The sequence below is a fragment of the Ctenocephalides felis genome, unplaced genomic scaffold, assembly GCF_003426905.1.
Source record: "Ctenocephalides felis isolate EL2017-DRISC unplaced genomic scaffold, ASM342690v1 CF-g0.4_SCAFFOLD_00845, whole genome shotgun sequence".
Classification (NCBI taxonomy): Eukaryota; Metazoa; Arthropoda; class Insecta; order Siphonaptera; family Pulicidae; genus Ctenocephalides; species Ctenocephalides felis.
The window spans coordinates 91,636,447-91,654,224 of record NW_020536999.1 but is presented as its reverse complement, the minus strand read 5'-3'; the positions used below and the strand labels follow the sequence as shown (position 1 = coordinate 91,654,224).

Below are 17,778 nucleotides of genomic sequence, written 5' to 3'. Positions count from 1 at the left end.
AGACAAGGAAAGAATCGTCTTTCGACCAATCGCAACATTGAGACACGCCTAATTTTTGCCAAAGGGGTGTGTTTTGGAATCGGAGACTCCGCCAGGGCACCCCCTCCACGGAAATAGGCGCAGTGGATTTTTGTCCGCCGCAGTTGTACTTCGGCAGCTGTTGGGAACAGTTCGGTGGAAGGTTTTGGTGTTGGTATTTTGTGTGGAGAGACGTTGTTAAAGAATAGTGGAGGATAGTAATAGTATAGTTTTATGACATTTAATTTGTTTCATGTGTATTTTATTAGTGTTTTCCTATAATTTAGGAATTTCATTTATATTCAAAAAATTAATAAAGATATACTTATATTACAAACATTTTTATTGTTATTGCAGTTATTATTTTTATTATAATTGTTTTTGTTTTTATTTATTATCATTATTATTTATTATTATTATTGTTATATTATCATTGTTATTATTTTTATTAATTATTATTATTATCATTTAATATTATTGATATCATTATCATTATTTATGACTATTATTATTGTTGCCGTTATTATCGTTTTTGTGATATATGTTAATATTAATTTATTTGTTTTAATCTATTATAAAACAATAATTTAAATATTAAATAATAGGAATCATATATTATTATGCATGAACTTAAAAACAAAATATTATAGTATTAATAATAATATTATTATAGTTTGTAAAACAATATGCAATTTTGTTGTTTTATTGAATTTTGTAAAAATTAATTTTTTGTGTTGACACCCTTATATAATTATACTCCTGTATAAAAAATGTGAAATTATAATAAATTAAATAAATAAACTAGTTAGTCTAGTAAATAGTTATCAATAAATTGATTGTAATAATTTAAATGATAGTCATTTGAAGATATATACTAGACTTATTTTTGTAAGTGATGGTATTTTATTATAAAAATATATATATTTAAGTTTTTAATATAAATAATTTTAAATATATATTTTTATACCCACATTTATATGAATATGAATATAGTTATAAATTTTATATATAAATACAGGTTGGCCATCTTGCACACAACATAATACACCAAAGTTATACAAGATTCGAACCATTTTTGACTAAAATTTCAAACCAATATAAATTTGTATATAATTAAATAAGATTATTTTAAGTTCTAATAATTATTGTACATTTAGTAATAATCAGTAATACTTGCTGTAAAAGCAAAATTAAATGTATGTGGTTGTTTTTAATTTTGAAATAACCGCCGTTTGCAAAGTATGAACTATTTTGACTCAGTGGTTAGAGAGTAAATATTATCAAGGTAATTTTAGTTTCAATGTATTATTACAAAATTTAGTAATAATAAATAGTATTGGTCGTAGAAATAAAATATATATGTATAGTTTTTATTCAATTTTGAATTTGCCGCCATTTTGTACAAAATCGATCATGTGACTTTGAACTGTCAACTTAAAGTTGTAATATAAAAGAATACACGTACAAACGTGTATTTATTATTAAAACTGATTAGAATTAAAGCAAATACACATTTATTTCAATGATTCAAGTTAAATTTCATTTAATATTTATTTTCAAAATTCTAAAATTCAAATTTCGCGCTCTGTTCTGATTTCTCTTCGTTTGACTTTTGCTCCATGATTCGTAAGCTGTCACTTTTTGTTTAAAAATGGTGTTAATTGAGAAAAAGTTAATATAAAAGTGTTTAATAAATGTTTAAAACAATATGACAATCTGTTTTATACCAAATAAATGCGCAAAAGTCTTATAATCATGTTAAAACACTTTAGTATATATATAGAATAAATATTGATTCAACATAAACATGGATTTGGAGTATAATGTTTTTAGGAAAAATGTCGATTTGGATAATAAATGCTGTGGGGGGGCTGCTTGGTGCATTAAGGTGTATATTATTTATTAATTAAACATATATATTATATGTGATGTGCATAAGACTTTGTACTACTTACATGTAAATATTTGTCGATGCTTTTGTTATCGTACATCTAAGACATTGGAGTCTTAATTATAAGTTTATACAATTATTTACATACTGTTTTATATTTTCAGGATATCTGTGGAATAATTTGCGCAATATTAACATGGCTATTAATTTTGTATGCAGAGTTTGTTGTTATGTTTGTTATGTTAATTCCGAATCCAAACGAGCTATATAGGTAAATATATATCATATTTTCAATTGTATGTAAATATAGGTTAGGTTAATAAGTAGTCTTTTCCTCCAGGTATCCAAATATGATATTTTTTAACATATGTGCATTCCTTGCATTCGCTTCACACTTGCGAACAATGTTCACAGACCCTGTAAGTAAAATTCGAATAAATCAAGTATCCTTTATCCTATTTATTGTTTTTATATTTCTTTTCCCTCAGGGGGCTGTGCCCAAAGGCAATGCGACCAAAGAACAGATAGCACGAATGGGCTTTCGTGAAGGCCAAGTGGTATTCAAGTGCCCCAAATGTTGTAGTATTAAACCAGAACGAGCGCATCATTGTTCTGTGTGCCAGCGATGTGTCAGGAAAATGGATCACCATTGTCCCTGGGTCAATAATTGCGTTGGAGAGGACAATCAGAAATATTTTGTACTTTTCACTGTAAGATAATGGACTTATATGTTTTATGATTTTATTTTACTGAACTAAAAGTCTCCTTTTTATTTATTTTTCATAAATGAGGTTTGAGAGTTATGGGATGTCTTTTTCTTCAGGATCGCTTATACTAAAACAAATATTTTTATATTCATTTATACACTTTGTTGTTGAGAATGTTCTAGATTGTCTGAAAATGTTTTAAATTATTTGGGAATATTGAAATTTATCTCTAAATGTTGTAAATCTAATAAAAATGATGTAGATTATCTGAAAATATTGTAGACTGTTTAAAAACGCTGTAGACTGTCTGAAAATGTTGTAGACTGTCTGAAATTATTGTAGACTGCCTGAAAATGTTGTAAATTTTTTGAAAATGTTGTCGACTATCTTACAAACATTGCATGAAATAACAGTGTATGAAACTGTTGTAAATTGTCAGAAAATGTTAGACTGCTTGAAAATGCTACATACAGTCTGAAAATGTTATGGACTGTCTGAAAATGTTGTAGATTGTCTGAAATTGAACAATGAAATGTCTGAATATAGTGAATATTGACTTACAAACATTGTAATAAATCTAAAAATGTTGTAGACTGTCTGAAAATATTGTAGACTGTCTGAAAATTTTGTAGACTGTCTGAAAATATTGTAGACTGTCTGAAAATGTTGTGAATTGTCTGAAAATGTTGTGGATTGTCTGAAAATATTGTAGACTGTCTGAAAATGTTGTGAATTGTCTGAAAATGTTGTGGATTGTCTGAAAATATTGTAGACTGTCTGAAAATGTTGTAAATTGTATGAAAAGGTTGTAAATTATATCTAACTGTTGTAAATGATCTGAACATGTTTTAGGTATGGCTGAAAATGTTGTACACTCTCTGAAATTGTTCCAATTGTTCTGGAAATGTTGTAAATTGTCTGAAAATGTTGTAGACTCTCTGAAAATGTTGTAGATTGTCTGAAATTGAACAATGAAATGTCTGAATATAGTGAATATTGTCTTACAAGCATTGTAATATGTCTGAAAATATTGTAGACTGTCTGAAAATATTGTAGACTGTCTGAAAATGTTGTCGACTATCTTACAAACGTTGTAATGTGTATGAAACTGTTGTAAATTGTCAGAAAATGTTATTGACTGTTTGAAAATGCTGTATACAGTTTGAAAATGTTATGGAATGTCTGAAAAAGTTGTAGACTGTCTGAAAATGTTGTGAATTGTCTGAAAAGGTTGTAAAGTTTTTGAAAATTTTGTAAATTATATCTAATTGTTTTAAATGGTCTGGACATGTTTTAGATAGTCTGAAAATATTGTAGATCAGTGGTTCCCAAAGTAGTCCACATGGATCCCTAGGGGTTCATGGCAACCTTCAAGGGGTTCACAGTAAACGGGTAAACAAATTTTGGGGGTCCACTGCATATTTAGAAATGATTTAAACTTGAAATGTTAGTATTGAGGCCGAAGCCAGCCTCGCATATCTTAGAAACTATTGAATGTTTCAACTTTAAATTTCTGACAAATATTTAGTAAAGTGTAGTTACAATGTATGTCAAGTTTCATCAAAATCGAATTATGCATTTTTGAAAACTTACAATCTGTTTCAATTCTATTGACTGAAATTGACAGCGGAGTCAGCCACCCATCAACCTAGCATTTCTCAAAAACTGTTGAATGTTCCAACTTTAAATTTTTGTCAAATATTCAGTAAAGTGTAGTAACAATGTATGTCAAGTTTCATCAAAATCGAATTATGCTTTTTTGAAAATGTATAATCTGTTTCAATACTAGTATTGACTGCAACTATTGAATGTTTTTTTGTTGAATGAAACATCGCAAGGGGTCTGTTTGTTGATTATGTTGAAAATTGTCTGAAATTGTTGTAAATTGCCTGAAAATATTGAAGATAAGGCTAAAAATGTTGCGGACCATCTGAAAATATTGTACATTATCTTAAAATGTTGTGGATTGTTTCAAAAAACTTTGTAATATGTCTACAAATGTTGTAAATGATCTAAAAAGCTTGTATAATGTTTAAAAAGGTTGCAAATTGTCTGAAAATATTGTAGATTGTCTGAAATTGAAAAATTAAACGTATGAAAAAATTGAATATGTGTTACAAACATTGTGATTTGTCTAAAAATGTTGTAGATTGTCTAAAATTATTGGAATTTGTCTAAAATTATTGTAATTTGTCTAGTAATGTTGCAAGTTGTCTGAAAATGTTGTAGATTGACTGAAATTGTTCTAATTTTTCTAGAAATGTTGCAAATTGTCTGAAAATGTTGAATACTCTCTGAAAATGTTGAAAACTCTCTGAATATGTTGTAAACTCTCTGAAAATGTTGCAAACTCTCTGAAAATGTTGTAAATTATTTGAAAATGTTGTAAATGGTTTGAACACGTTTTAGATTTGGTGAAACTATTGTAAATTGTCTGAAAATGTTGAAAATTGTCTGAAATTGAAAAATTAAATGTATGAAAATATTGAATATGTGTTACAAACATTGTAATTTGTCTACAAATGTTGTAGATTGTCTGAAATTATTGGAAATTGTCTAAAATTATTGAAATTTGTCTAGTAATGTTACAAGTTGTCTGAAAATGTTGTAGATTGTCTGAAATTGTTCTAATTTTTCTGGAAATATTGCAAATTGTCTGAAAATGTTGAATACTCTCTGAAAATATTGAGTACTCTTTGAAAATGTTGAAAACTCTCTGAATATGTTGTAAACTCTCTGAAAATGTTGTAAACTCTCTGGAAATGTTAAAGACTCTCTGAAAATGTTGTAAATTATTTGAAAATGTGGTAAATTATTTGAAAATGTTGTAAATGGTTTGATCATATTTTAGATTGGCTGGAAATATTGTAAATGGTCTGAAAGTGTTGAAAATTGTCTGAAATTGAAAAATGAAATGTCTGAGAGTATTGAATATTGGCTTACAAACTTTGTAATGTGTCTGAAAATGTTGTAGATTGTCTAAAAATATTGTAACTAGTCTAGAAATGTTGTAATTATTTTACAAACACTCTCGTGTGTCCAAAAATGTTGTAATTCTCTGAAAATGTTATGGATTGTCTGAAATTGTTGTATTTTGTCTGGAAATGTTGCAAATTGTCTGGAAATGTTATAGACTGCCTGAAAATATTGTAATCAGCACAGAAATGTTGTAGATTGTCTGAAAATGTTGTAAGTTATCTAAAAAAAGAGACTTTTAGTTCAGAAAAATACAATCATAAACCTATATTTATATTGGTATTCATACAAATCTTTCAATTTTAGTTCTACATAGCTGTAATATCCGTACACTCTTTACTGATGTCATTCAATCAATTTGCCTCGTGTGTTCGAGCCGAATGGAGAGAATGTTCTGTCTATTCACCACCTGCAACAGTAGCCCTGCTTCTATTTTTAGTCATCGAAGCATTACTATTTGCTATTTTCACCGCTGTCATGCTCATCACACAATTGCAAGCCATTTGGAACGATGAAACAGTAATAAAATAATTTAAACATTAATAGATAGATAGATACTTTATTTCAATTCAATATTTACAATTTATAAGTTGATACAATTATGATTTTCATCACAATATTATAATATAACTAAAATAATATCAATTATAGTCATGAACAACTCTAGGATTAACCTAATGACAATTAATAGTTAACTTAGATTAAAAAATTTATTAATTGAATAGATATGTTGATCTACAAGATGTTTTTAAAAGCATATTTTTTTAAATACTTAATACAAATATAATATATAATATAAATATTATTAATGTTATCTTTTCCTTTTAGGGTATTGAACAATTAAAGAAAGAGCAAGCGAGTTGGGTTAGAAAGTCCCGATGGAAATCAATACAGAATGTTTTTGGGAGATTTTCCTTACATTGGTTTTCACCGTTCACGAGCCCTGAGTCACACAGACTGAATAGAGTCTTTCCTGAGATTTATTCGTATCCAGTTTAGAGAAATTATTTAATAGTATCCTAATTATGTAAGAGATTTCGATTTATTTAATATATATGTGCATAATTTGTAAGAAGAAAAGTGTATTATGGAAGTAGATGCGGTAAGTTTTTTTTTATTTTATGGTACTTATGTAATATATATATATATATATATATATATATATATATATATATGTATAGATTTTTTTGTTTGATGTTGAAATTTATTTGCAGCTAAATTGAATAAAAATCATTAAATAAATAAATTATTATATCAGTTTTGACATTGTTTGTATCAGCAAGTTAATAAAAATTTAAAAATAACTAAATTTTATAACTTACTTTATCCAAATCAGGTAATGAAACAAAATCAAATATAAAATAAAATAATAAACTTATGTAGTTTGTCACTCAATGACTAGATTCAAAATGTGGACGAAGAAAATGTTCTTTCTTATAAATAAAAGAATTTGAGAGGTTTCACATAAACTGATCCAAAAACCAATAAAAATACAATGATAATAGATCTTTCTTTTTTTCTAATAATTATTTTATTATAAGAACATTATAATAACACAAAACCTTGAAATAAAGATAAAAATATTAAAAAAAAAATAAAAAATTGTAGTCAAGCACATGGCTTAACATTCGAAATAAATACAACTGAAAATTAAAATTAAAATGTCTGAAAATTTGAAAATCAGTATCAAGGAACAATTTGGCTGCAAATAAATATTATATTTATATATATGTGTATATATATATATATATATATATATATATATATGATTTTCTGAATATATGCAAACAATGATTGTTAAATTTCTGAACTAAAAGCTTCCTTTTCTCCTAAAAATTTTATGTGTTTTAGTTTTTTTCAATTACATTCAAAATATCTTTCAAAGGAGTTTACAAAACCAATTCCAAATGCATGATATAATAAAAATATAATAACAGACACAAAAACATTACACGATTCTTACAATTTTTACATGATTTTTACAATTTACAATTTTTTATAAATCTTTTTATAAATTTATTATATGCAATTAAGATTTATTAACAAAAGCTTATAAACTGTTAAGATTACAGTAAATGATAAACATACATAACAAAAAAAACAAAAACTGTTAAGAAAATGAAATTTAAAATTGGAAATTTTTATTTATTTTTTATTAACACATGATCATAAACAGACATAATTGACCAAATTATAATAAATTTAAGAAAAGATCTATAAAAAATTGTAAATTGTAAAAATCATGTAAATATTGTAAGAATTGTGTAATGTTTTTGTGTCTGTTATTATATTTGTAATTGTTTCTGTGAACTCCTTTAAAATGCACTTCAAAAGAAATTTTGAAGATTTTTCTTTGGAACAACATCATTGAAATAAAATAAAACTAAAAAAATTGGCAAATACATTTAAACAAATACGATTACAGATGATTAATAACAAAAAAGCATAAAATCTGTTAATGAATTATAAATTTTTATTTTTCAAAAACAGAACTCTGAAGAGTAAAAATTGTTTTTTTCAACAATGTTAAACATAGATTTTTGAGTGCTTTGTAGTTCGATGAGTGTTTCAATTGGAAAATGTTTAATCAAGAGTCTCATAATAATTAAATAAGTGTATAGATGTGTATTTATATACATATATATTTTATTAATAGTTCCTGAAGAAGGAGACATCCTTTATTCCTGAAACGTTGAGTAAAACAATTGAAAAATTAAATTATGAGAAAAAATGTGGCTTTTGGTTCTGAAATTCAAAAATCATTTATATATATATATATATATATATATATATATATATATATATGCATATGTCTAATAACTATATCGACCAATAATATTTACCTCTCTGATTTTTTTTTATGAATGTTTGTCGTGTATATATTTATATATAATATGATATGAATGGTTTTGCGAATAAACAAATTGAAATGTTGATATTTGTATCAAGACAAAATGGTTATTAAGAATAATAATGTTTAAATTAATATCTCACAAAATAATGTAGTTGCTAGATAAATTTTGCAATTGGATTATATAAATATATATATGGAGTTTAATAATGTTGTATTTATTGTAACGAGGAAGGATTGTAATTGGTGATGTTGATGAATGAAAGACATCAGGACATGGTTGAATTGAAGTTTGAAAAATGGGAAGAAAAAATGTTTGTCAAGATGTTTTGATGTTGTAGACCCCAATGCAATAGGAATAGGATAGACTCTAGAACTTACTCGACTTATCCCCAACTATCTGAAGACATTTTTATTAAAATTATTAGAAATTTTATCAGATGACAAAATGTCTATATTGTCTTAGAGATTTTGTGATTAATATAAAATGTATTTTGTTTTTAACATGACCTTGAGTCTGGTGGGGTTCTTTGGCAAATGAGTTTGGATGATCTTTGAAGCAGCTTTTGTGCTTTGGGAATCAGCTGCATATTATTTTGATAAAGAAGGATTGCAATTGGGTGATGTTGATGAATTTAGGACATCAGGGCATGTTGATGGTGAAAGTTGGTTTAAAGTTTGAGGAATTGGAAGGAAAAATGGGTCAGGGGTTCAAGATGTTTTGATGATGTAAACTCCACAACTTACTCGACTTACCACCAACTATACTGAAGACATTTTTCTTCAGTATATAATTATTTTTATTTTACTCTTATCCTAAAACAAACAACGATTGTAGGATTAAAAATGGCTTTTTCTTCTGACCATTGTCAGTGATTTTGTGATTATTGTAAAATGTAATTTGTTTTTACCATGGCCTTTGGCAAATAAGTTAGGGTGATCTTCGAGACGGCTTTTGTACTCTTGTAAATGATTTCGTATTTCATCGCTTATTGTGCTGATGTCGATCAACCAATTTTGGAATAGAGATTTCTATTGAAAACTCAAAGTGTTAAGATTATCAATTTTTTCATTAAATTTGAAATAACAAAATAAAATTAACCAATTAGTAAATGTTTATAATGAGAAAGACATAGTGGATCCAGATTTTGTTTTGTTGATATAGGATTGTTTTGAAAATCATTGCTCTAATTGAAAGTTATTAATCAGTTTGAGCAAGTGAGAATGTTTTAACGTTTCGAAAATTTTTATTTTATTCTTATACTAAAAGGAACAACAATTGTATGATTAAAAAAATGGCTTTTTCTTACCATTGTCAGAGATTTTGTGAATAATGTAAAATGTATTTTAACTTAACCTGACCCTGGTAGTGTTCTGGTGGACTTCTCTGACAAATATGTTTGGGTGATCTTTGAGGCGGCTTTTGTACTTTTATGATTGAGGTTGTGTTTCACCGTTTATTGTGCTGATGTCGATCAACCAATTTTGGAATTTCTATTAATCTAGTAATCTTTCAATAATAATTTAATTGTTGAAAGATTACTATTGAAAACCTAAAGTGCTAGGATTATCTATTTGTTAATTAAATAAAAAATAAAAAAATAAAATTAACCAATTAGATGAAAACAAGATAAAATTATTCAATTTCGAGCAAATAAGAATATTTATATAAATTTACTGGGTTGTTCTTAAGCATTTTTGTTAAATAAATAAACATAATTACACATTTTTTTATAATAAAATATAGTTTTTAGTCTTCCATACCAGTTTTAAACGGGACAACTGATATTATTTAATATTTACTGTCCCATTTTAAACAAGTATATACATACATATATAATTTAGTTGTTGAACAAAACAACTTTCACTTCTTTGACAGAGCACAGATGTAAATGCAAAGTGTTTAAATTAATTAAGTAAAATTATTAAACTAAAAAAATTATATTTAGTGGTATAAAATTTAAAAATAGTTTGAAAAATATATTAATATATATGTGTGTAGTGAAAGTATAGAAATAGTATTGTGAGACTTGGAGAACAAGTAAGTATGGTGTGACTTAACCTTATATTTATTTATTTATTTATTTATTTATATAATTGATTTTTTTTAGATATAATGAATTATAAGACCATTGGAAGCATTTTAGCAATTTTATTGTTAATAAATTGTGCTCTAGTATTATGTTACGATCCAAATGATGAAAAATTAGAAACTGTTTTGCCTGAAAAGGGAACTTTTGAGGCTTTTTATTCCAAAGGAGAACCTAGAGGATCTGCAAGGTAGAAAATAATAATATACCAAATTATTATTATTCCAACATAAACAAATAATTGAAAGAAATAAATATATAAATAAATAAATAAATAAATATATGGATATTTATATTTACTTTTATAGGGCCTCTCACAACCATGGCAGCTTCTTTAAATACCGAAATCCGGCCCTGGTCGATGCTAAAAATGCTGCAGCCTATGGTTACAGATTTGATGGTGGGCGAAGATTTAACTTTGATTAATTATTATTAATAATATAATATAAATAATTCATTACATATAAATAATACATCAAGAATAAATGAACAATGAAACCTAAAATGATTTTTTTGTTTTTTTACTCAGTTAAAGATGGTAATATTTTGTAACTTTTAATAAACCGTATGTTTAAAATTCATAAAATTTCCGGTAAATTAGTACAAAATTAAATAATCTACGATACTATCTAATATTATAAGCAACTTGGTATACTTTAAAATCTCAATTTCAAACAGAATTTTGAATTTGTCCTATAGTTCTAAAATGACTTGTAACTATGTGCACTCATCTACTAATTATCTTGTAACTTTTAAACCATTCGATTATTATGAATGATGCATATGAGAAATTCGTTTAAAATTAAATAATCTACAACTTTTCCTAACACCAAAAGTTCCTAGAGCAACTCGGTATACTCTAAAATCTCAAATTTAAAACAAAATGTTGAATTAGTCTTATAGTTCTAAAATGACCTGTAACTAGTTATTGCATATTCATTTACTAAATTTCCTGTAACTTTTAAACCATTCTATTAATATGAATGATGCATATGAGAAATTTGTACAAAATTAAATAATCTACAACTTTTACTAACATCAAAAGTTTCTACAGCAACTCGGTATACTCTAAAATCGACATGAAATATCAGAATACTAATTTAACTGTTCATAAGTGCATTATTTTAGTATATCGTTCATAACTTTTAAACCATTCGATTAATATGAATGATGTATTTGGAAGATTCGTATAAAATTAAATTATTTTATAACATTTACCTGTACAACAACTCGGTATACCCTAAAAATAATTTTCCTAATTTTTAACATTGGTACGGAACCCGAGCTTTAACGGCGCGTCGTTATTTTTTTATTTAATGTTTTTAAAGAAGTCAAGAAAACAAAATGAATGGCTTCCAGATAATTCCTGTATTTTTTTTATTGTTGAATTTATAATGTAATTGCCTAGATAAATTCCTTTATGTTTATAGGGGAGTCGGGGGCGAAACTGGGATAATTTATTATATATAAATATGTATCTATAACATTATATTAAAGATTTTTTGTGTATATTTGTAGGGAACACTGAGGTAGATTTATGATGGAGTAGTTTTGAAATTTAAAGTAATTTTATTTAAAAACTAAAGGAACACTGGGGTGGATACATAATATAATATTTTTTAAATTTGTTCACAAAAATCTAGAAGGTTTATTATTTTTATATGGAAACTAGAATAACTTAGTAATATAAAAATATTACAGATAAGTCTTAAGATTTATTTTGGAACGGAAAACTGAGGTGGATTCTTAATGTAATATTTCTACAACTTTTAGGGGACTTTATAAAATCAAGAAATTTAAAGACCAATTTTTTGATAAAATAAAAATGTTAAAGTAATACTATGTTACGGGTCTATCTTTGTATGAATTGGTAGTAACAAACCTTTAAAAAGCTATGTATTTGCATAGATCCTAACTTCACGTATGTGTTATCCAAGAGACATCAGAAAGTTTGCACTTTTTATAAAATTGTTATTTGAGGTTTTGCGTTTTGCAGGTTAGCTTTTATGCGTGAAACGTCTAATTGTCCAGCAAATACTTAGCATTTTGACAGTTTTTAGTGCCATTTTATATGAAGAACAAAGTGTTGCCATAACAACGTTGTTATGTTACGCTATGTTACATTTCTATTTTATAGAGAAATTGGCTCCTAAGTTTTTTTAAAAGTGGTTTTTAAACGAAATTTAGCATATTTTAAATAAAAAAATTAAAACAATTTCAAAATTTTGATGAAAGTATGTTTTTATTATATTTTTTTTCAAATTTTAATATTTTCTAATATGTGCAATGATTAATACATTTAATTTGTATATTTTTGATATTTTGAATACTTTATTTATTTATTTATTTATTTAATTATCGAATTTTAATATTTTTTTATTTTCACAAATGTTTTTTTTTACTTTGTGATAATTTTTACTGTTATTTATTAAATTTTTGACAAATATTTAATATTTTCATGAAATTCTATCACTTCTTTAACATTTTTAATAATATCTGTGTTTTTTTCTTGATTTATTTTATATCTTTACGTTTCAGAGGTTTCTGAACATTTTGGCATACCTTACAATTAGAAAAAAATGGATGTGTGTGTGTATGTATGTGTGGATACAATTTTCCGTCCACGTTTTTGGTGGCACGGATTAACCGATTTGAATGATTCGAAAAGCAATCGATTCCTATTGATAGGGAGACGTGCTGATTAGTTTTTGGTAAAGGTCGGTCTAGCCGTTTTGGAGTTACAGAGCAAAGAGTGGAGAAAATAGAAATCGAGTTTTTGAGAGAACGAAGCATCCGATTTGAATCATTCAAAAAACATTCAATTTGTAATGATTGGGAGAAGTTGTGTTTAGTTTTTAGCAGAGACAAGTCTAGACGTTTCGGAGATACGGAGCTAAATGTGCAAAAAATTGCAGTTTTTGAGAGAATTGAGCATTCGATTTGAATGATTCAAAAGGCAATTTGCCTTAAAGCACGATGCCATGCACCACTAGTTCTGTTTCTATTATACAAAATAAATGTTTAAAACTAAAATTTATCTCTATAAGTATGCACAATAGCACCAACCTCCCCTATCCACCAATCTACGTATGTATGTATCCACATATTTAGATATTAGGGCGTTAGGGCTTCGAAAAGGATTAAAGCATCACTTTATATTTTTTTTCTATTTTTCGAGATATTTTTTCGGTGTAATAAATTTTTTTTCGGGGGGCCCCCTTGCATGGAATGCCGTGTTACCTGATTATAAAAATCGAGACCGGCAACTATTTCGGATTAGTTTAGTCCTTGTCTCCGATCGACACGGAGAGAGAAATTAATTTGTAGTTGTAATATTCTGATGATAATATTATTTTATTTTTGATTATTGTTTAATATTTAAATGTTTATTTATTTTTATTGATAATTAATTTGTAAATAGTTGGAGAAAATATGATCTATAAACATTTTATCGAGGTGAGTTCTTTGTTTCATTATTTAATATTAACTATTATTAGTTTAAATGCATCTTGTTTTTTATTATTTTTTATATATTTTAACATGTTTATATTTATTACAATTTTTTTTATTAATTATTATTTTTTTAATATAAAAAATTGTTTTAATTGTAAATATTTTTTTTTTTATTCTATTCAGTATTTATTTACAGTATATTTTTTTTTCCTTTTTCTGCAATTTTTAATATTTTTGTTATATATTATTTTATTTCGTTTTTGTTGTGTGTTTTTAATATGTTTATTATAATTAATTATAATAATTTATAATCAAATTATATTTAGATCATTATTATTGTTTTTCGTTTCATTATTCATCTTTTTCTGAATTTTGGATAATTTTTCAAGTTATTAGTGTATTTTTATTATTTTTCGTTTATTTAAAAATAATTATTTAATATTTATTATAGTATATTATATTATATTTATATTTTTAATTAATATTATTTTTATTTATAGTATTGTAATATTTTCGTTTTATTTATTAATTTTATTATGATTTAATTTTTTAATGTTTTTTTTAATAATTTTTGTGTTAATTTTAAAATTTCTTAGTACATTTTTAATATTTTTTATACATTTTTTTAATTATTTTAGATTTATTATTTTATACCAAGATTTTTGGCTCAGCTCATTCTTTTATTGGAAATTATAGTTTATTTTAAAAATTATTATTACTTATTAAATATTTATTTTTATTTATTTTTATTTTAAAAATATTATATTTTATTGTTTATTCAAATTTTATAGACCGATTCTTTTAACATTTTAATATGTTTTAAATTTATTTTATTTATTGTTTAATAATTCTTTGTTTATATTAAAAAATTTGGATTGTTTTTTATTTATTTTTAATGTTTCAATATTTGAATTTCATTTTATTATTTATTTTTAAATTCTATTTTATTATTAGTTTATAAAAATATTCGTTTTTGTTTATTTTAAATTATTTTTTGTTTTTTTTTGTTTTATTTTTTAATTGTAATTTTTGTTAAATATTATTAAATTTAGCATATATATATATATATATATATATATATATATATATATTAATAATAATAAAAGTATAATTTTTTCAGGTTTTACTAATATTTTTGTGGACTTATGAGAGCAATGCATTTTTTTACAATTGGGGAAAAGAGGAGACGACGTAAGTTTATATAATTTATTACAATTATAATTGTATATATATATATATATATATATATTTTTTTTTTATTTATTTATTTAAATTACAATAATATAAACATAAAACTTAGACGTTTTGACACTAATTTTATCCATCATCAGTATAAAATTAACAACAGTTTTTGTTAATTTACACTGATGATGAGACAAATCACAGCATCCAAGCATTTTTAACTCTAATGCAAGGTTCTACTAGTATATATATATATATATATATATATATATATATGTATATTTTTATATATTTATGTGTATGTTTTTATAGATTAATTCTTAGAAGAATGGTCTTGGACTAATGCGAGTAATTATCTTTGAAAAGGAACTCACAATGCATTAAATAAATATCGACTCAAAACTTATAAAAAAAACTTAAAGAAAAAATTGAAAAGGGTCAAAACATCATTTATTAAAATCCTATCTTAACAGACACATAAAAATAATACAGGAAATATATACATATATATATTTTTTATGATTTTACTTTTTTCTTATTACTAGCATCCCTTTCTTCTCCAAAAAATATTATTTATTTGGTTTGGGTTTTTTATTTATAATTATTTTCTGAGTTTTTGTTAAAAAAATGATAAAAATGATTCCAAAAATAATAAATTCAAGAACATTTACATTTTCATGATTCTTACAAATTTTTATTTTCCAAATTTATCAAACAAGAATTATTTACATAAGATTAAGTTGTGTATGCAAGATATATGAAAAAAAATCTTCATTTTTCTTACGTAATATTTTTGCAGGCAAATTACGTAATATTTATGTAATTCTTACGTAATGTAGATTACATATTTCTTACACTAAAATTACGTAATATTACGTAACTGGTTTAGTGGGTTATTACAGCATAACATCATTTATTTAAATTTTATACCAAAATAGGTAAATATAATGCTGCAGTTCAATTCATATATTTTTTTAAGTTTTTAACGTTTCAATGAGCTCGTCGACTTCCTGTAAGCCATACAATTTCAAATAATCATTTAATTTCATATGATGCGTTGCAGTGGGTAAACCATTTTCGAGCAGTTTTTATCTAACTAATAATTTTCTAGAAATATTTTCTAAACGTTTGCCGGGCCAGCTAGTATATATATATATATATATATATATATATATATAATTGAGATGTTGTCCCGACCACAATAGACCTGCAGGTGGTCCAAAATTATTAAATTAGGACCTCAAAAAAAACCTTAAACCGGATTTGTACAAAAAATCTTGAGATCAATTCTTGCTGGCGTTATTATAAAAAAAAACCTAAAACAACTTCCCATACTTAGTAGTAGAATTTTTAAATGCTTTATTCATACTAATCGAGTGGTTTGAAAGTTAATAGTAGAAATATAGTAGATAAATGAGGTGATAAATTCATATCGTATATTAAATAAAAAGGTTTTTGGAGTATACCGATTTGCTGTAGAGCATTATACTTTTAGAAAACTTTGTAGACTATTTAATTTTGAACATTTTTCTCATATATATCATTCGAGTTAATCGAATGATTTAAAAGTTACAAGAGATTTATTAAGTAAATGTTGCAAGTCAATTAACGATCAAAGTGCTGAAGAAAGAACACTTATATTCCATTTTGAATAAAATTTTAGAGTATTCCGAGTTGCTGTACGGCCATATATTAGACAATGCTGTAGATTATTTAATCTATTATATAAAAATAAGTCGGGTTTTCCTTCCTGACGATATAACTCCAGAACGTACGAACCGATTTCGACGATTTTGCATTCGTTGGAAAGGTCTCGGACTCCGTGAGGTTTATAGCAAATAAAATTGAAGAAAGTTTTCAACAGAAAAGCGGAAAACACTTTTTCTTTTTTCAAATACAGCGTCATCTTTGATACTTAGCATGTACTTCAACCTAATATTTTTTGTTTGACTGCTACTCATTTGTTTGACAGCTACTCATTGTTCTCTGCTCAGTTAATTTCATGTGACAAACCGGTATTGTGTTCACTGTGAAATTGTACAAAAAAAGTGAAAAAAAAAGTTATTTGTTTTCTAACATTTCAATTGGAAATCAAATCTATCACGTGTATTGTGCAAATTTTTATTCAATTTCAACAGCAGGCAATTTTTTCTTCATCTTTTAATCACCAAACGAAATGTTACATAAAATGAAACCATAGATAAGGAATGAAACCATCTGGTGGTGAAACGGAATTCGCCTGGTTTTTATATAAATTCACTAGATACATCTTTTATATTTATAGAATGGTTTACAAGTTACATGGCATATACTAGAAAATGCACTTGGACATAAATTCGTGTTTTGAAAGTGATTTTAAAATATACCGAGCTGCTTTAGGGTGTTATGATATTAGAGAGGCTTCAAGATTATTAAATTTTGAACAATTTCTCATATACATCAGTCATATTAATCGAATGGTTCAGAAGTTACAAGAGATATAATAATATAAATAAATGCACATAAACGACTTGCAAGAATATTTTTATTTTCCATCTTTGACTTGAATTTACGAGTATATCAAGTCGCTGTAGGGTCTTATGTTCTTAGAAAAAGTTGTAGATTATTTTA

The 17,778-nt window shown here is 25.3% G+C and overlaps 2 protein-coding genes across 3 annotated transcripts in view; both read left to right on the top strand.

Moving 5' to 3' along the window:
* The window catches only part of LOC113363318 (palmitoyltransferase ZDHHC3-like), a 55,193-nt gene extending 48,505 nt beyond the window's left edge, over positions 1-6,688 (top strand). The window contains exons 1-6 of one of the 2 annotated variants that reach the window (XM_026605812.1): positions 1,729-1,906; positions 2,074-2,180; positions 2,250-2,328; positions 2,398-2,619; positions 5,899-6,111; positions 6,421-6,688. In XM_026605812.1, coding sequence (XP_026461597.1) covers positions 1,826-1,906; positions 2,074-2,180; positions 2,250-2,328; positions 2,398-2,619; positions 5,899-6,111; positions 6,421-6,591 — 873 coding nt within the window. In that variant the 5' untranslated portion in view covers positions 1,729-1,825 and the 3' untranslated portion in view covers positions 6,592-6,688. Of the gene's footprint in view, positions 1-1,728; positions 1,907-2,073; positions 2,181-2,249; positions 2,329-2,397; positions 2,620-5,898; positions 6,112-6,420 lie in introns of those variants that run through there. The other variant, XM_026605813.1, reaches the window with a different exon arrangement.
* A 2,302-nt stretch (positions 6,689-8,990) lies between these two features.
* Positions 8,991-10,959, top strand: LOC113363020. The gene is made up of 3 exons (XM_026605511.1): positions 8,991-9,108; positions 10,555-10,723; positions 10,842-10,959. Exons 1-3 carry the CDS (start codon positions 8,991-8,993, stop codon positions 10,957-10,959), a joined length of 405 nt encoding a protein of 134 aa, XP_026461296.1.
* Positions 10,960-17,778: the final 6,819 nt, after the last annotated feature.

Excerpts from the sequence above, each read along its gene's own strand:
- LOC113363020 (XM_026605511.1), top strand. The coding sequence starts at position 8,991 with ATGATCTTTGAAGCAGCTTTTGTGCTTTGGGAATCAGCTGCATATTAT. Across the intron at positions 9,109-10,554 it reads AGGGCATGTTGATGGTGAAA|ATATAATGAATTATAAGACC; the intron begins GTTGGTTTAAAG and ends GATTTTTTTTAG. Across the intron at positions 10,724-10,841 it reads GAACCTAGAGGATCTGCAAG|GGCCTCTCACAACCATGGCA; the intron begins GTAGAAAATAAT and ends TTACTTTTATAG.